The 21,602-nt window shown below is 39.8% G+C and overlaps 1 protein-coding gene across 1 annotated transcript in view; it reads right to left on the bottom strand.

The window, feature by feature from the left end:
- Positions 1–20,982, bottom strand: part of USP37 (ubiquitin specific peptidase 37) — a 33,967-nt gene extending 12,985 nt beyond the window's left edge. The window contains exons 1-16 of the mRNA XM_005415785.3: positions 20,776–20,982; positions 17,754–17,925; positions 16,567–16,667; positions 15,137–15,318; positions 14,735–14,809; positions 14,122–14,219; positions 12,548–12,632; positions 11,472–11,633; positions 10,837–10,968; positions 8,965–9,088; positions 8,512–8,717; positions 7,641–7,758; positions 6,363–6,442; positions 5,675–5,839; positions 4,155–4,220; positions 3,076–3,226 (exon numbers count right to left, since the gene is read on the bottom strand). Of these exons, the coding sequence (XP_005415842.1) occupies positions 3,076–3,226; positions 4,155–4,220; positions 5,675–5,839; positions 6,363–6,442; positions 7,641–7,758; positions 8,512–8,717; positions 8,965–9,088; positions 10,837–10,968; positions 11,472–11,633; positions 12,548–12,632; positions 14,122–14,219; positions 14,735–14,809; positions 15,137–15,318; positions 16,567–16,667; positions 17,754–17,925; positions 20,776–20,931 (2,073 nt within the window). The 5' untranslated portion in view covers positions 20,932–20,982. The remainder of the gene's footprint in view (positions 1–3,075; positions 3,227–4,154; positions 4,221–5,674; positions 5,840–6,362; positions 6,443–7,640; positions 7,759–8,511; positions 8,718–8,964; positions 9,089–10,836; positions 10,969–11,471; positions 11,634–12,547; positions 12,633–14,121; positions 14,220–14,734; positions 14,810–15,136; positions 15,319–16,566; positions 16,668–17,753; positions 17,926–20,775) is intronic.
- Positions 20,983–21,602: the final 620 nt, after the last annotated feature.

A 21,602-nucleotide genomic window follows, 5' to 3' on the forward strand; every position in this document is an offset into this window, starting at 1 on the left:
CAACTCCTACACCACCGTAATTTGCAAATAATACAGTAATTTCAATCATTTTGATATTAACTGTTAATCAGGAGGTTAACCTCCATGTATGCATGTTTACACAATTACACTATTTATCATATGCTTAGAATTTCTTTTCCTATATTATGTTAAAAGGGGGTAAGATAGTTTCTATTAAAATGTACTTATCCAGATCTTACTGCAAACTGCATTAGGATGAATCCCAGAACTTTGTTAAAATGAACAAAATTACATTTTTACTGCTGCTTTTTACTTAAATACAGCAAGCATTTTGTATTAAAACTGCCTTATCAAACAAGATTAGTAAATGAATTAGCTAACTAAACTGCTTGCTCTAGACATGTTGCCCTCCAAGAATTAGAAGTGCCAAATTTAAACCTCTCTCCTCACAGGTATTTATGCACTGGATAAGTAAAGCAGAATACCTTTTTAAGCTTTCTGATTTCTCTCTCTGCACCTGTAGGCTACCAACATCAAAACTGGTTTAGCTCTTCAGCAAGCCCTAGTTCCAGGCTCTCTGCCAACAGCTACCACTAATTCAGTGGATGGATGGACTTTAAAGACTTGGCAGCATCTGTGCATTATTTGAATACAACTTTTCTACTAGACATTATTTGCATAGATTTAAAATAGCTTAGGCTCTAAGACAGGCTGTTTTAAGTAAGCATTTTTAAGAAGTCCTTCAAACACTACTTCACTGCACAATCAGAGATCACAGGAATTGCAGCTGTGCCCTGTTTAGCTGGACAACTGCTGCTTGCCCCTACCATCCAGTGCCCTATACAGATGCTATTCCAGCTGTTCTCCCACACAGCGGGGACATTTTGCAAAGAGTGCCTGGCAAGGGATGCACATGCCAGACAAAATGACCACCAAGCCCTTAATGCAACCCCATCTACAGCTCGTTTGAGAATCATACCAAGAGAAATGGTGCAACAACAGTACTGACACTTCCAAAAACCAGGACCAGGTCTCCCAGCACAACACTGAAGTGGTCAGAGAACCTGGTTAATGGTAACACACGGATGGCCAGGCATGTGGTTGAGAAGTGGCCAATATGCATGGCCACAGAATAAAATAATTTATGTGGAATCATCACCACCAGTGTCTCTTTCCCACAACAGGCTATAAAGCCTGTAATTAATTTGTTATTCAAATTAGTATGCTTTATTCCCACAATTTCTGCACTTACAGGGCTTGTGCAGTAGAAACTACCTACTCTTCCTCACAAACAAAACTCCAGGAAGTTAGGACAGTTTGAAATACCTTTTCTGAAAGGTACATAAGAGAGACTTCAAAGACAAACCTGTTTCCTTCCTCCAGCTGCAGCCAGGCATAGATGTGCCATGCAGAACAGCAGACACAAGACCTTCAGCAAAGGTTTTTCTGTGCTTTCCCACAGCAATCCATTCCATCCCTACATATCCTGACCATGAGGAAGTGTTCCCTAATATTTAATCTAAAAACTACTGTCTGCAATTTAGTCTATTACTTCTTGTTCTATCCACCACAGGCACAGGAAACAGCTCAAGTGTTTCTATTAACTTCTTCCCTTTCCTTGAAGACACAAGCCTTGCCTACATTTTTCTTTAAACTGAAGACCACTTGCCTGGCTCTTTCTCTCAACATCTTCCTTTCTAGACCTCTGACCATTCAAGTTCCTCTCCTGTGGCCCCTCTCCAGTTAATCTGTAACTCTTTTCAGCCCAGAGCCCAAAGATAGATACAGAACTCCAGCTAAAGCTCAATTCTGAGGGGAAAACGAGGGTTACTTCACACAGTGTGTATGTAGGCTATGGTTCTGTCTAGATATTCTACTTTCAACCTGTCTGACCTTGTGATTGTCACCTTTCATGAACCTTTCTGAAGGCCCACTGTTTTCCCAGCTGTTCCTATCCCACATTTATAGTCAATTAATCCTGTTAAGATTAGCACCTTTAGCCTGTTCCTACTGAACAACCTCTCCTATTTTTATGCAGTTTCTCAGATTTGTCAAGATCATTCTTATCTGTAGTTCTGAGCTTCATCAAACTGGCAGCTCTTCCCAGCTCTGGATCTTCTAAAAGTTTAATACTCAGTATCTGTCATTTATTAAATACTGGGTCAGGATCCTCCCTTGTTTGATTTTCCCATCAGATCAGAAACTGTAGCTATCTTCCTCTTGTTACTACTGCTATTCATCCACATTTACACCTGTCCCTTAATATCATAATCAAGGCCACAAGTCTCTGCTTGATTAAAATAACCCTATGAGCATTGTCAAAAACTTTAGTGAAGCAAAAGCTTTATAGAAGCAGAGATGCAGGAAACTTGTCCTAGGCACTAGGCCTGCAGCACTCTCAACAGAAGAAAGTGGTACTGCAAAATAATCCTCTAAGCTGCTTCTATTCCCTTCTGGGTCATCATTTCTTCCCACACAACTCATCTACCTGCTAATACACTGGCCTGACAGGCAAAAAAAGCAACTTGGCAGCATTAACACTAGTCACAAGGAAAAGCTCAAAGGCAATTGGAAATTAACTCTGCCATTACACCAATGAACTTGGTCTCTTCACACTTCTGTGTCCGCCTACAAAGACTGTTAGCTTCAGATTCCAAAAACATTTAAAAGCCACACTTGAAAGGGGACACGGATTGGATGTGCAAGAAATTGTCTCAACTGAATATTCTGCTCAGCCCAACTTGTACTGGATCTAATTTAATCAAGGGCTTTACTGCATGCTTTTATTATTGACAGCACATTATACTTCAGCCCAGGAACATTATTAGTGCAAGTTACCCAAAGGACTGACCAAACTACTAAGCAGCTGGTATCTATAACCTGAAAACTCAAGCTCAATTGCAATGCAATTACTTCTGTTCCCAGTGGGAACCCAAGACAACTGTAGAGGGAGGTCAATTAGCAGTGCACTCCCTTCCAGCATTGCAGTGCTAATTAGGAGGAAAAAAACCTCATCCGACATCAATGTCACTCAGTTTATGCTAAAAAAAGCACACAGCAGAGATGAGCACATACAGGATCTAGTACATGAAAGTTTGTGGGTTTTTCCCTTACCTTTTCTGGCTCATCTTGCAGTTGTTGCTGGTCTCTACTCTGTATGTTACACAACCTTTGGCTATGGGCAACAGAGCGTTTCAATGGCTCATCATCGCTGTCAGAATCGACACAGAGTGCTGCAGAGCTCTTGGACTTGAAAGTGTATTTTCTGTAAATTAAAAACATGGCTATAGAACTTCACAGCATTGTAGCATCATACAAACATGCCTCAAAGTAACTGTTGAAGCATTGCTTTCACACTGTTCAACTGGGGAACAAACTGCAACAATGGACAATGACAATCTATTAATATGGCAGTCAAGGTTTTCAGAAAAGCTTTATTCTGCTGGGTTAACTGACATGTTTACTTGAAGCCTGCAATAACAGTTTACAAAGTTAAAAGCAACTAAGTGTGTGGCTCTTGCTTTTAAGGCAAAGGATGCTGCACTTTATTACCTTGCAATCCCAGACTGAACTCATTTGAGACAAGGCCACATTAACACATAGAATTTGGCATAAATCATTTGACTTGAGTTTTTTAAGCTGGACATAGGGCTTCTCACAACATCCCCCATATATAAAAAGTACAAAAATGCACCAATTTTTCATTTTGTTGTTTGCTCTTCCATTAAGATAAATTCTTGCTTCTTTAGAACAGAAGACAAAGGAGTCTGGGGAAGTCACAATTTCTGTTTTATTAGTAAATCTGGTCTTTCAGCATCCCTCAGTGCAAAACCATCCAGTGTGATATCACATATTTCACAGTATCAAAAACTGGCTGTCTTATCTTTGCAAATAAACTTAAGGAATCAACCACCTGCTCCCAAAACACCCATTTTGGCTCCATAGAGTCAGAACAAAGAGCTAGACTGCAGAATTAGCAATCATTTTGCTTCTTAAACTAGGCAAATTGCACCACTGATGTTAATTTCAGCTACCATGAAATAGCAATAAAACTCAGATATGAAAAAAGACAGTAGCTGAAATAATTTACAACATAAAAACCAGAAAAGAACAAGAAAATCTAAAAATGCCTTGGAACCTATGCCACAAAACCCCAGGCCATTGGACAAGGACATTCCAGAGCTATAACTCACCTACAAGGTGTGGAAGTGCTTACAGTACAGGAATTCACCATTTGGGAGGCTTTCAATGGACGGGAACTATTAAAAGAGCAAAATAATTTATTGCAGTAGTTACAGTCTTTAAAAAATAAGTTTACTTGTCTGCTATGCATGCAAATCCATGACCAAAAGAACAAACAGAATACCATTATGTACTTGCTAATTGCTTAGATTTACAGTAATAACTTCATCACACTATAAATAAACAACAGTTGTTCAAAACCATGTATAATCCTTTAAACTTGATTCACTTCTTGGCAATGCACCCTCAGGGACCAGCTCACAAATTAAAGGCTCTTGGCTCTCATGTCAAGACAACTCATTCCTTTATATTTTATTCCCACCAACACTTGAGTTCCTGCTCCCAAACCACAGTCTCCTGCTGTTGTCTGGATCAGCCGGTTTTCTGGCATATCCCACATCTTAATTTCTTCTGCCTTACCTAGATTCCTCTGAACCAACTTCCTGCTCCATTTAATCCTTTCACGGGGTCCTCAAAGTCCATCACTATCACTACACATCTATCAAACAGATGGTAGCCACTGCAGAAATCTTTTCTAATCTTCCTCCTAAACCAGGGCTGCTTCTCTCCAGCCTAGTTCCCGTTCCACTCCCTGGTCAATCACAATGGCTTCCATGACTGAAAAAAACTCCAAATATTGGAAAGCTATTTCCAACCTGTCTTCAAGTATTGCTGCTCTGGTTAGCATAAACTGTTTGTTGTGTTTGAGATTTCTACTGTTAAAACAAACTCATGGGAAACATCCACTTACATCTCAAACCACCACTAAACATTTGGCAAAACACCTGCCACAATGCTGAACATATGCACCAGATGTGTCCTAGCTCACTATGGATACCCTGGCTATGTCATTCAGCAGAGGCCACAAGAGACCTAAGGGTTTCTTGCTCCTTATTCTGCCACAAGCTTTCTATGTGACAACTGGCACATTTAATCTGTGTCTCAGGTCAGGCAGCTGTAAAGAAATAACAGTCTCAGAGAGAATATTTTCAGTGTGCAAAGTGCTCAGATACTACAGTGGCACGGGAAAGACAATGAAAAAAGAATGACAGCACAGGAGATGCAAGTGGAAATTAGCAGAAAAAGGTAGGGTGTTTTGTCTTCTAAGCAGAGTTAGAGTGTTCTGAAGGGAAAGGTAATCTAGATTACTTTGGACTGAGAGGCCTACATTTTTAAAATTACTAACAGAAGTGTTTTTAAAAAGAACATAAAGTTATTTTCAAGGACAGTGAAGAATATTATCTTACCAAATATTCCCTAGATAATGCCCAACTGTCTCTTCCTACTGCTTCTATCATGCCTCCTTTCCAAACATGTTCTTATGACAGCAGCATTACAAACCAGCAGCACACATCTGAAGCTGCATAATTGTAATGTTTCCTTGCCCAGACATCCTCTGGAGGAGATCTGACAACTGCCTACCTTGTGGCATACATGATTAACAGAGCAGGGACCAAAGCTGGACACTTACATGGCAGAATGGACGCTCCATCCCAGGGTCAGTGGCAGCCTGGTGCTTTCTGTGCAGTGGGAAAGCAGGGTTAAATATCTTGGAATAACCACCTGCTGCCCCACTTTATGATTGAGAGACAATGCTACATTGAAGCTGTATCGTTTCAGATGAAGAATCAGGACCCTGAGAGAGATGAGAGAAGGACAAATGTTCATCTCAAGACAGAAGTTAAAGAAAAACTATTCAAAATCCAAGTAAGCCTTTCTTCCAAAGGCATTCACCTGACCAAACCAGATTATTACTTTGGGGTGGTAGGCAAACGCTGACCATCTCTTATCTGCAAGACACAGGTAATTACATCCCCCCGTTCATCACTCAACTTGTACAATATTAAAATTCCAGAATATATTTTCTATATCTGCTTCCTTCATATCCCAGAAATCCCAAGGAAAGGGGAAGGGGAAAACTTGGTCCTCCTTGTGAAGTGATAGGGAGGAAGAAACAACTACTGCTGACAGTTTCCAAGGGCTTTTTTAAAGTAAAACTGAAGAACAGCATGAAGACTAACTGCAGGTGCATCTCTTTCACACACTGACCACCGCACATGCTGTCCTGCCCACTTTCCCAGCTTTACTCTTCAAGGGATTTTTGCTTGCACTTTTGTAACATGCTTCCAGGAAGGAGAGGAACACGTGTCAGCATTTACCTGGGAAGCCTGTTGAACTTGTGTGTGACAACAGCAGACTTTCCATTGCACTTCTCACAGGAATACTCAATCTCCTCTGCCTGTTTAAGGAAGCAGAGAAATGACTTGTGGAACAAAACAGAAATCAAACAGATCTCAGCCAAAAATACATCACATCTGTTACACAAACTCTTCAAACAGCAGTAACCACTTAAAATTATAATCACCTTCAAGCTGATCTAGTAAGAGGACATTTAATAAGAGGACAGGCAGCAGACCTTAAAATTTCACATCATATCCAGTAACACAGGCGGAATTCTTCTTGCAAGTCTACTGGAGACCAGTGAATTAGCCACCATTATGACACAAAATAGCTTCCAAAGGGAGGGGACAATCTTGTGAGGTTAACAGTTTTCTCTCCCATATACAGGATTTATTTGGGTTTTTTTTTCCCTAAAAACTTTTGGTGGAGGATGGGGCCATGAAATTTTCTCACTGCTTTGTTCCTCGAAAGGTATCCTCATCTAAACTTACAAAGGGTATGCTACCAGAGAGTAGAGCTGTGGACAGACATCAAAAGGGGAAGCATTCCTTTCCTGAAATTACATAACCTGCCCATCAAACATTCCTACAGCCCTCTATTCAAGTGAAGTCAAATTACATTAAAATTTTAGGATTTTTTTAAAATTGTACGACCTCCACCAGCTTTTAGGAGAAAAAGCACGTCAGCTATTCTCTCTGTTGAAAATACTATCTATACAGAGAGGAAAAAAAGTTTGGCTGAAGATATGACAAAATACAACATCAATTCACAGACATACAGTTCATTTTCAGCTTTCAGAAGCTTCACCTTGAAGCTCTACTTACAAAACAAGCATCCACATATTACAGCTATTTTTTTAAATTATTGTACCTGCATGATCTTTTTCCTCCATGCTAATTAAGGCCTGTACACAAGCTGTTGAAGCATCCTAGCCCAGGAGAGGTAGCACTTCCTGACTGATTATCCCAATGTGACAGCCTCCCTTCTCTCCTCTGTATTTGTTTACACCTCAACTCTTCCATCACAAAATTGGGAAGTTTACCTATTTTACAGCAGTTAATTTCTGCACAGCATTTTACAATATAAACTTCCATATGCTGTTAATGGACAAACCTCAAAAAAGTTCACTGTTATTTCACATGCCTGCAAACCACTGTCACAGAAATTAATAATCAGCTGTACAATCAGAATTTCCATATGGTGCATAACCTGCACACATTCCACAATGCATAAAAAACCCCCCTCAAAGTACATACCCGAAAAAAGAGATCAAGAGAATCCTGGATGGATCGGGAAGGAAGGAATTTCTTCCTTCGAGGAAGGTCAATGGAGAGGTCATTAAACTGTTCTCGTTTAGTGACTGTTTCACCACACCTAAAAAAGAAACATGCTCGTGCAAGTCTGATGAAAAATAAACTTGAAACTAATGAACGCTTTCGTGGTTTAGGGTAAAGTGACTTCCCAGTTCATCTTATTTTTACTCATCAAAATGAAACTGTTTGATGCTCAGGACAAAGTTGGAACTTGCAATTTCTTTTTGATGCTTTAGAAGTTGAATTATTTGTTTAAGGGTAAGAACAAAAATGCACAGATTGCTTTGGAGAGGCAAATGATCAGGCATAGAGGTAATCAAAGTGATTGCTATAGCTGAATACATCTGCTGCACAGGTCACACACAATGAGTGCCCAGACATATTGGCTGACATATTTTTCTGCAAGGATGTAGAGAGACGGAAGAAAATGCCATTCCCTGGAAGCCCTTAGAAAGATCAAATTAAAAGCCTGGCATCCCCTTTTCCCCTTTTTTAAGAGGAAATATTACTTGGCTGAAATCCCCTTTTCTCTCTATTCCCATACAACTGGTACATAAAGAGCAAAGCACAAAGGCTTTCCATTAAAAATGCAATGAAGGACTAGGTGGTATGAAACTGTTTAAAGAAGGCCTGAAGCAGCAGACAGCATGGTGTGAATTTACAGCATTTCTAGACAAGAGAGTATTCTTCTAAATATCTAGCCTTGGATAAAACATAGCTCTTAGTTGTTGTTACTGCAGATGAAGTCATGTGAGATGGGAACACTTCCCAGTCTTTTAAGGTAAGTGTGAAAAAAGCTGTCAAGTACACTTACATTTTGCAAATGATAGAATGCTGAACCTCAAACTCTAAGTTACTGATAACGGGACATGTATAAACTTTGGTGGCTGAGAGGTCATCAGAAGCACGTCCTGGTGAGTTATCCTCATTAGGGATTGGTTCACTCTTCCAAGTTTTGTTTAACTTTTCCATGTCTTCCTTCAGCTGATCCAGACACTGGCTCAAGAACTCATGTGCATCCTAGAAACAGGGCAAATGCAATGCAATGGCTTTGTATAACTTCATTCAGTATTTTTCTCCAACACACACAGACTGGGGAATTATGTTCAGTTCACTGCCTTCAGTAATACTGAGGCAGTTCTGCTCTAACAATCACTGCCATTCAACCAAAAGTTACTGTCAAACACAGCTGAAGCTCGACAGGTGTTCAACACAGTCCAAGCACTGGACAAACTGCACATAACTTTTTCCAGACAATGATACTTACATTCTGCATGTACCCAGAAAATCTCTCTGCAGTAGCTGAAATGGCACTTTTCACCTTCTTGAGCAGGTCCTTCTTAACCTCAGGGCTGCAGACATCTTTTTTAGCAAGCAGATGGGCAAAACGTCTGCAGAAGTCAAGGCAATGAAACACTGGTTGGTTTTCCAGGACTTTAGAGAAACAGAACAGAACTCATGATACCTTATTTTAAGATTTCCTAAAAGCTTCTGTCCTGTGATAAGTGGCTCAGGGGTTCTGTATGAAAATATCCCACATATAATTGACCTTTTCCATTTCAAGTATTTTGAGATCTCATTTGAAGCCATCATCAAATGGCACTCAAATTAACAAAAAAAGCCAATCCACAATCTTTTAAGGTAGAGAGAAAAGCCTTATAAAGCTCTAAAAATGTATTTTTCCTCTTTTACAATGAAGAAAAAACCTCATAATGCTTTTTAAAAACATTTGTACTGATAGGAAATATGATATCACACAGTACCAAAATAAGCAATGCAAAATCACTAAATTCAACTTGAATGATCAGAACAGTTTCTATTTATGTTTTATTTTTAAACTTCTACTCATTTTCAAGCCTTATGTCTTTCAGTAGTAAAAACATTTTAACAGAGAAAAAAGCTGTAGCAAAAAGAGCCATGAGGAGTTCCTCGGTTCAAGCTGGTGCTTCTGTCAGCTTTGCTACAGAACTTTTGAAATTAACTTTACTTGTGGTTCTCAGCTACTGTGATTTAGTTATCTTTTACAACTGCTTTACAATTTCCCAGGACATACACACCAAATATATTCCAAGCACAAGTTTTGGTCACGCTACACACATAGGAAGGTGATAGGAAGATGTCACATTGCATGACACAAAAAACCCCCAAACCAAAGACAGGGAAAACCTGTATAATCCCCTTGCATCCCAAACCCAACAACTCATACTCAGCTAACCCCAACAATCTGATCAGTTTATTGCAGCTTGACAAGTTTCTGCTACTCTGCTGAACTCCAAGAACAGCGTGTGCTGTCCTGGCCCTCTACAGCTGCTCAGTGAAGCACGTTAGGAAACCACAGCACAGCTGATAATCAACCACTGATCAACCAGAAAAACAGTCACCAGGTTAGATGGTATAGCCAAACCAAGAGAAGACAAAGTAGATGCTTTGAGTATCAACTCTGACTTGTACAGGATGACACACTGCCCATTAGGTATATGGAGCACAACCTTCAGAGGTCTTTCTATAAAAATTAGAGAAAGGACATTTCAAGAGGCACGTGGAACAACCTCTGATCCCAAGTAGTGTAGAAAGAGTTCAAGATAACACACCAAAAATAGAAAATTGCCTCAAAAGATATAAAAAATGATGGAACAGAAACACAAATGGTTCTGATAATCCTGCATCTTATTTAGTGATAGAAAGGAAATGAGGTGCACCAGAGAAAATATAATAAAAATCCCAAATGGCTGAATTTAGAGAAATATTAAGTATGCAAAACTTGAACACTTTCCACAGCTACCAAACAAAAGGCATAAGCCCCCACATATCAGTTGAAGTTAGTGATCAGCTTAAGCTCTACCTGGCAAAGTTTTTAAAAGAAACTTTTCTGCATCTAACTTATTTTGCAATTTCTTACATTTTCTTCTGCAGCATTTCACTCTGCCACTAGAAATACAGTAAAAGAATGCCTGTAACTCAATATTATAAGTTAAGAGCTGATTTCCTATTTCAAAAGTAAAGCTCCAAAATACAGATAGCTCTAGGATTTTTTTTATTATCTATACAGGCAAATGACCCTCTATAAGCATGCTTCAGTATTACCAAACCAGTTTCTCAGTAAAGGAGAAAAACAGCTTTCACAGAATGTGAATTTTACCTGATAAGTGCATTGAGTGGAATTTTTTTCCATGGGATACCCTGTTTGAGCAAATCATTAGCAAAAGACTGAATTGAAAACAAGGACTGTAGAATGGCATTCATATAGCAGGTGTTTCCCAAGTTTGAAAACCTGAAAAAAAAAAATTAAAACCTTTGTGTCTAATGGTCAATGTGCAAACCTGCTGCCAGAGTTAAACACAGCACTGCTAACACACAGGATATTCACCCCAGCCACTCCCCACAGAGCATCTTACTGGAGCTGTTCCCCAACCCTGCAGCCTAAACTGAAAACTTATGGGAGACAGCAATAATCAGGAAAGCACCCAGGAGTTTCTACAATAAAACTTTAAAAAATGCATATATATATATATATATATACACACACACAGACACACACACACAAAGACAGAGAAATGAATCATCATTAAAGGAACATGAATTACCAGAAATTGCTATGTCTCTCAAACTCCCAGGATGTGAATTCAGAAATACATATCCTCCAAACTAAGAAAAGGGTTCCCTCCCTCAGTTTCATTAATTTCAGGACTATTTTTTTAATTAAATAATTATAACAAGAATGTGCATGTTCTGATGATCAAAGTATGTACACTAGATAAAGAAAATTAAATTTACCCTTGCAACTGTTGTTGAGGATGGGTGGAAAGGGGCACTCGGGGTTTGTTCCATCCTGTGTAATCTTGATTAGATCTCATTTTTTTAACAGAAAGAGGGGCAGGCTGAGAAAGGAATCCCAGGCTTCTTTTGGCTGAAGAGGTCTGGCTGGATACACTAGACCTAGAAACATAAAAGCATAAGAAGACAGAAAATTTGTCATGTTCTGCCTTAAAGAGCTATAGTCCATGACACTGGAATCACAGCACCATGGAAGACAAGGACTGGTGAAGCCATACAAGATAACTGGAATGTATCACAGTGAAAAAGAGGTGTGACAGGGGAACACTTCTTTCCAGAAGTGTTAAATTCTTAGCTTGGTTAAATTTTCTTATATCCACTGGTGTACATGCAGTATAACCAAGCCTTTGGTCTTATAAACATTTAATAATTCCCCACACACTATGATGAGAGGAAGAATGATTACATAGGAGGAGATCACCACTCCCAAGATAGGCTTAAAATTCACATCTGGGCCAGAAGCTTCATTTTCAGTGTCTTGTTTTTGTAACCTAATCACCAACTATAGACCTCAATTCCTAACATTTAAACATGGACAATGCTTCTTTTCTCCCTTGATCTTGTATCTCATCTATCTAGGACAGAGACCATGAGTCTGACTGCACAGCACCAGACAAAGAAGAACCCCAAGCTCAGCAGGATTTAGTATTTGCTAAAATACTGTTATTAAAATATAGAATTGTATGCCATTTATCTACTTAGGAAAAATGAAGCATGAGTTAAGTATGAACTTCATGAGTTCATTTAGTATTTGAACCACATAGAGTTATTCACAACAACTATAACAGACTTGAGTTTTTTTATAAGTCTTTCTATTGCAAGCAGTAACTAGTTTGTAGATGTAAGCAGGGCAGTTGAAGACACACTGAAGAACTGGGCTGTGCTCCCGAAAGGAAAAAACAAAACCCACCAAGATATACATCTAAGCACCATGAAATCAACACACAGGAAACTGAAGAGCTCTATTCCTGTGAAACAACTGCTATTTACAGTTCATTCTAGTGAATCAGCCTTACCTGTCCAGGGAGGAACTGCCAGTGGAGTACTCTTTTGAAGAGGATCGACTACCATAAAAAGATGATGACTGCAGTGGTAAAACACCTTTAAAAGAGAAGGAAAGACAGGACATTTTGTTCCAGGTTACACAGCTATTTTTACAATAAGCAATGTGTTTGAAAGTACTTGGTCAAAAGGTTTAAAAATCCTCAAATACTGGTTTCTAGAATTGATTGGGAGATGACTAATACATATGCTTAGAAGTACTAATGTGAATATTAACTATATGTAAGTATAGGTACGATGGAGTTTCAGGTATTCAATTCAGTCTCCATCAAACCCAAAGTGCAATATGAAATATTAAAAAGTCATTATCTTCACTACGTGAAAGTTAATAAATACCTACCTCTTGTTAAGAGAGAAAAGACACAGGTACAGAAAACTCCTGATTTCCAATGCAGTGCTCACAAAATTCAAGGTAAATATGCAGAAGTGAAAATAGCTTCTCTTCCCACTCCCAATTCCCACAGTAAATTACTACATACTTGGGGCAAAATAGGATTGTTTTATTGATATATCATTGTGACAGATCCTGAGACTTTAATGCCTCAGATGGTGTCACATTAAAAAAAGGCCCTCAAGAGTCAAAACCCCACCTATTACTGTGAATCTCAGTGTAATTTAGTTTGAAAAATGAATAACTGTTTGCTTCTTTTCCAGCTTGAAGTTGTTTGAGCCATGCAATTTTCAGAAATGCAGATATATGAAAGAAGTTTGCAAGAACTTGCAGGGATACACAGACTCTAATTTTGACTCTGAAGACAAAACCAGATGTCCATTCAGAGGTCCATTCAAATATACATCTTACCAGCTCTTCCAGCAACATATTCGTGCCATCAGAGATGCACTAAAAAAAGAATGCATCCACCACCATTCTCCCATAAAAACCAAGATCTTGAATGCATTCCACTTTATGAGGAAAGAAGCTAAGTATTTATTCATAAAACTGAAGAACAATGCTGCTTACTAGCTTATCTACATATTGTCAGTATTTCTGTATTGTCTGTAAGGCCTTGTCCCACAGCAGTATCTAACAGAACTTTGGTACAAACAGGACCAAAGTCCTGATCCCTGTAAGTTCTGGGGAAGACACAAGGAAGTAAAAGCAAACAGCAGACATCTCAATCACAAAAACCAGCCTACAGTTCACATGGGCATTAAGAGCAAAGGGAAGTTTTAAAAATAATTAAGAAAGCAAGTAAAAAGGAGTTTACAGAAATCCCCTCCCAAGTGAAAGGGCAGCTTGGAACAGATTGAAGCTGCTTGTTGGAATTTTCAAGCAAACTGGCTCATGGGCTGGCATCAGCACTGAAGAATAAAGGTCAAGGCCACACTAGAGCAGAACAGGCTTCGAAAATTAAGGCAGGTTATTTGCATCCCATATATGGCTCTGGAGGAAGCAACAAAATTAATGGCATAGCAGATTAGGAAAAAATCTGCAGCCTCTGCATCAACTTGCTGAAGTTGTACCAAAGGGGCAAAATTGTACTGGTCAAGGCTAGGTATCATTTGGTTTTACATTCATTTTTTTTACCTGGTGTCCTATTCTCCTCAGCCTGCTTCAAGTTCAACTGTTTCTCTCTGCTACTATTCAAGTACTTCCATGATGGATCACTCAAGGCTTTATTATTCCTACAGAGAGAAGAGTGGAAGGCAGTGCAGTTACAGAAGATACGGGATATTCCTGTTCAATATTTACAACTTGTTTTAAAGCATTTCTCTATCACCTTTAATACTTGACCACGAACAGTAAAACTTCACTCACATACAAGTTTAACCCATTCATTTAAACAGCCCTCTTAATTAAATTTGACTTCAAACACGTGGAGCTGCTTCTTCAAATGGCAATTCCCCTTTATCAGTTTTGTTTTGAAAAGGGTAAAAGCACATATAGTCCACATGCAGTTCTGAGTGACATAATTGACAAAAGATTGATGACACAAAATTCACATGTGCCAGTTCATGGAAATCAACTGCTGGAGCAGTCTGTACTTCCCTTATTAACCCTGAACACACACCTCATTTCAAGCACCCAATGTTCTCATAAGCTGACTGGCTTGGTCCATGTGGCTGAGAGCATTCTTTTCAGAAAAATATCCCTTTACAAATGAACAAGGAATTTAAAATCAGAAACAACTGTTACTTACGTTGAAGAATCATTTTCTTTGGGATAATCTTCACTCATTTCTGAACCAGGGGGCTGTGTTCTTTTCCTCTTTTCACTGATGACAGAAAAATTTGTGGTCATTCTTTCTAAAAGGCTAGCAAATATCCCTCCTCCAACTGAATATAATTCCTCAATGTCTTCCATGCATTTTGGACCTATCTTCTGCAATCTCCACTTTTATAACATACAGAGAGGCATTTGGTCTGCCCAACTCTTAAGCTGTACTGAAAGTTCTAGCGCCAGTACCAGTAAGAGGCTATAAAAGCATGTATTAACATCCTGTTAAAAGTAACAGCAAAACCAGAGGAAGATTTATATCCACCTGTAGCTGTATAAAGAGCTGAATTGTAACAGTATCATAGTAAGAAGAAAACCCTCCTACCGATTCTCCAACAAGCCTGTCCTGTGAGGGACTGATGATGCAGGAGATGCTGCAATGTTCGCCCTGTTGCTTGGTGTTCCAGCTCCAGCAGAATTCTTAATAGAGCCTCTCGCTGGGGTACCCAGCACCTTGCGGAACGTGTTCTCCTCCTTACTCTCCACAGTCACTCTTTTGGGAGGAGTCTGCAAAGCCCAAGTGGAGTGGGCCAGGGAGAAAACCCAAGAGTGAAAAAATAGGATCATTTTTAGTCTAATCTATGATTTCCACCACTTTTTATTTGCTACAGTGCGGCATCCAGAAGTGGAGAGATACCACTTGTAACACATTCAGAGAGTTTAAGCACTAATTAGACATAGGTAAAATTTTGACTGAGTCATACAAGTCATAAACATTAAGCTCTACTGCAGTAACCCCTTTCCCTTCTCATTTTCCAATGCTAAGTCAGTTGAACTTAAGTGTTTAAAATCTCCTTTACAAGCTCTGACATTAAAAAAACCCAAGGCGTGATTCCTAACTATCCCCAGATCAATCCTGGGTGGTATTACAATTAAAAATATTAAAAGGCTGTACTAAAACCCACATAATTAAAACAGTGCCCTGACTGCCTTGGGCCAAACAAGCTCTACACATGATGCAATGCAAAGAGGTAATAATTGGTTAACTAGAGGAATGTTGGCCAATTTTAGACTTGAAAACTGAACATGTCCAATCTCACCACTGTATATACAGCCTCGAGTTTTTAGAGTGAGATTGCCTTTAAGGTAACATGTAGAATTTGTTTTGGGACAATGTCAGAAATAGTCACCCTCAGGGCAGTAACATAAGTGTATTCATAGAGATAACAAAGTAAATTAAAGCTAGTAGATACACCATGAAATCTGGGGAGAAAAAGAAGAAAAAATATTTTGAAGGAAAACAACTTCTGGGGAAAAGTCTGTGAAATTTACACAAAAATGTGAGCAGAATGCCACAAATTCAGTAACTTTATTCTGACATAAACCTGGATCATCTGCTTTTCAATGTACACATTTGGCTGAAGTCTGCTAAGCCCATTGAGACCTATGCTGACTAAGACAGGGTCACACACATGTAAGGTGTTTGGCATAAAACAAAGGGAGATTCAGAACTATGTGAGAAGCAAGTCTGAGTAATGTACTTTCCTTCTATTTCTACTTCTCTGCCTAAAAGCTCATACGTGAAGAACATAGTCTGACTTCCATAGCCAGACACTGACCTTTCTTACTCGTGATGTCTCCTCACAAACAAGATACAGCATTGCCAACCACCCCACACACATCTATTCCAAGCTCTCTTGTTACAAACACTTTGGATGTAAAGTATTTACAGTGCCATTACAACATACAGTAAAGAGAATGAGAGGAAGAGAGAAACAGAATAAAATTAGGAAAAATTTGAACAATTTAACAAACCTGGTTCTCTATGTAAGAGAATTGCCTGTTAGCTTCCTTCTGTGTGGTCCTGCTGCCCAGCACACCTCCAAAACTGCCAGATCCTTGTGAGGGTTTCCCAGCTGACAGAAAAAGTACACAATATTTGATCTGATTATCATTTAACTGACTGTGATTTTTATTTGCAAAATGTTTAACTGGAGTTGATTTTGGAAAGGGCATGCCAGATTTCTTGCCAACAGACTACAATATTCTGAATGCACAGACATAAGCACATGTTTATGGATATCCCTCATACTGGCCATTAAGCCACTTGGCAGCAAACTTCCCATCCTTAAAAAGAACAAAATAAAGTAAGTAAAATAAAAAACTGAGAGACTGTGCATGGGCAATTAACGACTTCTCAAATACCAACACACAACATAAACAAATCCCTTATGTTAATCTCTGATCATTGTTCGGCATGAGAAAGGTATAAAAAAATGGGGTTTGAGGCCAGAAAGAAGCATTTACAGAAGTGCAAAGAAAGCCAGGAACACAAGGACAAATTGTGCTGAAAATGTGTGCTGGTTTTGGCTGGAGCAGAGTTAATTTTCTTCACAGTAGTGAGGATAAGGCTATGTTTTGGATTTGTCCTGGAAATAGTGCTGATAACAGAGATGTTATAGTTATTGCTGAGCTCTGCTCACAAAGAGTCAAGGCCTTTTCTGCTGCTCACATCACCCCTGAGGAAGCAGGGGATGCACAGAAAGCCAGGAGGGGACACAGACAGGACAGCTGACCCCAACTGACCACAGGGATATCCCACACCATGCAGCATCGTGCTCAGTGTACAAAGCTGGGGAAGAAGTAAGGGAGGCACAGTGATGGTGTTTGTCTTCTCAAGTCACCATCACACATGGTAGAGTGCTGCTTTCTTGGAGATGGCTGAACACCTGCTTGTCCACAGGGAGTGGCGGGTGAATTCCTCATTTGTTCTGCTTGCATGCACAGCTCTTGCTTTACTCACTAAACTGCCTTTCTCTCTACCCACAAGTTTCCTCATTTTCACTTTCTCATTGTCTTCCCAACCCCAGTGGGAAGACTGACTGAGCAGATGCTTGGGGCTTAGCTGTTGTTTGATATGGTTAAACCATGATAAGATGGGGAAAAGAAAACACACCACCTCTCCATAATATTATAACATGATTTACAACAATTGCACTTACCAGTATGAACCCTGTCTTGATGGACTGCATCCAAATACATCCGCATTTCATTTGCATCCTTAAAAGGTACCTTATCAATTGTCAGAAAGCTGGTATCCTTCAGTGTTAGCATCAGGCAGCACAGTTTTCTGCCATTTGGTCGTAAGGTCACAGTTTTAATGTTATGGCTTAACTGAAAACAAGAAAGTGACTATAAGCATAAATCCGACTTTAAAAGGTCAAAATACTTACAAATTCAAACAAAATAGTTCAAATAGACAGGCTAAGAGAAACTCCCAGCAAAATACTTCTTGCTCCACTTCAAGGAAACATTAAACCTCGTACAATTAATACAATCCGTGACCTTGGCATCTGACAGGACTGCAAGGACAGTATCACTATTGCTCAACAGTTTCTAGAGTCCTGGATAAGCTTTCTGAAACTTGCTTTTCTATTGAGTGTGACATCTGTAAATGTAAAGGAAAAACAAGTTTACGAAGTCCCATTTAGTAAAAACGTCCACATCAAGTGTAAAATACAATTTAAGATGGGGAAAGTTTCAAGTATTAAACACAAATGTCTCACTTCACAATTTGCTCCCAGAGAAGACACATTTGAAATAACTTTAAAAATCTGCTGAGGGAGTAAGTCAGCAAGAAACATGCTTACTCTGCATGCAACATCGTAACAATTAAGTGGTGCCAAAACTTTCAGGGTTATGGTTGAGCACAAGAATAATTTTAATAAGATTTTGTGCTCCCTAATGATGCTACTGCTATTTTATAACATAATAACCTTCCTTGTGCTTCATGCTAAGTCACCTACAAAAACTGGCTGTTGGGTAAAGGTTCTACTACTCATGCAGGTTGAGCGTATCACAAAAAGACTGAGATAGTAAAAGACACTTTATGTCCACCAATGAGATTTCTTTTTTTCCATTAAGATCTCTAGCTGCTTGGAAAACCAATCTAGGCACAATGGCAGCTTGTAAGAGGGGCTGGAAAACCACCTCAACCAAAAACTAAGGGTTTGTTTTAATGGGAACATTATACTTTTGAAACACCTTGTATTCAATTCTTGTATTTTGGGTTGGGGGGTTTTTTTGGGTGATTTTTTTGTTTGGTTTTTTTTTTTTGGTGGGCTGGTGGGATTTTTTTAAAATAGAAGCTCAAAATATTTTCAAATACCTAAGAACAATAGGCTCCAAATTTTTCATGGTCTCTTAAAACACTGACTCCAGTGCAAAGGGATTACAATTACTTCACCATCTCAGAGCAAAACAACCCATTTCAACTCAAAATTCTGTCAGAAGACTCCATCCATACTCTTCATGCACTTGTTATGACCCAGTCTGTCACAAAGTTTTGGCAGGTGTGGGGAAACAAAGTATTTCTCTCAATACTATCTAGGACAACTTAGTTAAAGCTCTGAAACATCTCAAAGACATCATCTGACAGAAGAAATTTGATGACACATCAGTCACTGTAGAAAGAAATATAAAGCTGGATCCATCCAAAACTTCCATTATAGAAATCTAAAAACAGGCAGGGAAATCACTCGCAGTCCTCTCAGAGCAGCTTGTCAAAAACACAGGGAATGCTACTTCTCAAGCAAGATCATCAGGAATTTGTCACACCTGAAGTGGCATGCCAACAGCCTGGGGATGTCTCACACAAACTACCCTCCAGCACAAGCTTCCTCCTCCTCCTTTGCTGCAGTCCCAGCTGCACAGTGGCTTATCACCCTCTCTGCTAGATCCTGCATTCAGTCCTTTCCCCAGATTTCTGTGAAAATCCTCCACTGAGCTCACAAAGAGATCTGACAAGTGCCAGAGACAGCAGCCATGAGAGGCTGGAAGAAAACCTGCCCCTTTAGGCCATGGTTAGCTGTTCTGTAGGCTCATCCTCCCCGTGGAACCTCCCTCTGAGCTGCTGTCACACCACATCACTCATCCAGGCAGAAAGGAGTGGGTGAGAACAGGCACCCAGGGAATGCACGAGGGGAAGACAAAACTGCTCTCCTCAGGTCCAACAGTGGATTAAAGCAAACCTGCAGCCACAGCAGCACACATGAGTAGGCAGAGACTTTTCAAGTCTACAGTAACACAGGTGGGAACAATCCATAGCTAACGATTTCCTGACAGCCTCGATTTCCAGGCAAAACCAGCTACCAGACTCTTTGCTGAGACTTTTCAGCACACTAAGGCAGCAAAACCCTAACTTTTCAAAAAGGAATTAACTTTTTTTCATAGCATCTGCACACAGAAATAAATGGCTCAAAGAGCAGACTGGTGAACATTACTGACAAAAAACAACAGTGGCATGAAAAAGCAGAAGCCAACATATAGAGCAGTTTAGGCTGTTGCAAAGTTGCTAAATAAGCTGGGATTTGTTTTCCTCCAACTGCTCTTGTGTCATTTACGTATTTCTAAAACAGGTATGTATTTCTTATAGAAAAAGCACTCTGCTTTTGATTTGGGGCATTTTGCAGAAAATCTAGGAAGACTGACCTGAAAACAATTATAGAATGAGAAAAAATTTGGCTGAATATTTCAAGACAATCTTTAACAGTGATCTGCATCTGCATTTAAAACCTAAAACTGTAACAAGTAATGCTCAGCAAAGTCTTGCAATAGGCTACAGGTGTATTAACATCATTACACTTCAGCTGGGGAAACATCTAGTATAAAATGGTCAGGATGTTCTCCTCTAGAGAACACAAATGTGCCAGTAAGAGAAAAGTTACAGGTTCCAAATATCCAAAACGTGAGCCACGATGCTCTAAACTTCTGTAAATTTTCTCTGTTCTTTTGGTTCTTCCTATTCAGTGGTATCTCAATGCCAACCTTGGTAGATCCTTTAACAATACGTGTAAATAGTTTACTGGAGAGTTATACAAAGGGATTAGTGTTCAGGAAACCAGGAACAAGAAACAGTGACAGAGGGAAGTCTGCGGGATACTTAATAGCCTTGAAGAGGACAGCTGTTCACAAGAGAGCACAATCCATGCACTGTTAAAACAAAAGCCTTAATGTCTGGCATACCTGAAACGTCGTTGGAATTCCTCCAACATTGTAGTGAACTACTAGATTCACTTTGTTGTCTTTCTCCACAATTTCAAAGCTCCCTTCTTTCCATTTAGTAATCCCAGTCTGCATGCTGCGCATCCGGACAGGTCCGTGCACCTTTAACAGAGCCATGCTTTTTCTCACAGAAAAGAACTAACGACAGTAAGTGTGCTCCACCTTAAAAACCTGTTAAAAAGGAGAAATGTATAACTTGGCAGGTCAAATAATGGCTAAAGGAAGACGGAAGCATGGCTTGAACTTTCCACAGAAGTTTGGTAGAACCGTTTCACTGTTTTTAAATACAGTAAGGAAGAGCTGGACAGCAGTGAAGAAAACTTAGATTAATAAAATCTCTCCCAGTATGAACAGCAGTGCACGGATTCCTTACTGCTGAAAGGTCAGCAGATACTATTCCAGACACAGAAGTCATTAAAATCCCTTAACTTCAACGGATTTAAGGTAAGGGAAAAAAAAGAAAAGTGCCCGAGGAAAGTCAGTCTGAGATGGGAAACAAAGTTTTGGAGGAAGTCTCCAAAGAAAGAAAACGCGCTCGTTCTGACGGCGCGGGACCCGCGGTCACCTGGCAGGGCCGGGCCGGGGGTCCTCGCCTTCCCCCGCTGCTCTCCGCCCGCGAAAGCTACGGGTCCGGGGGCGAGAGCCACAGCCCAAGCGTTGCGGGAAGCAGGGCGAGGCGTTTTCCCGGTAAAAGCCAGAAGGAATGAATGGAGCGGCCCCGGTGCGCAGCCCGGGAGGCGCTGCCGGGGAGGTTCCCCCAGGCATCCCGCGCTCCGGCGCCGCCGCTC

The sequence above is a fragment of the Geospiza fortis genome, unplaced genomic scaffold (genome assembly GCF_000277835.1).
Source record: "Geospiza fortis unplaced genomic scaffold, GeoFor_1.0 scaffold112, whole genome shotgun sequence".
NCBI classification, from domain to species: Eukaryota; Metazoa; Chordata; class Aves; order Passeriformes; family Thraupidae; genus Geospiza; species Geospiza fortis.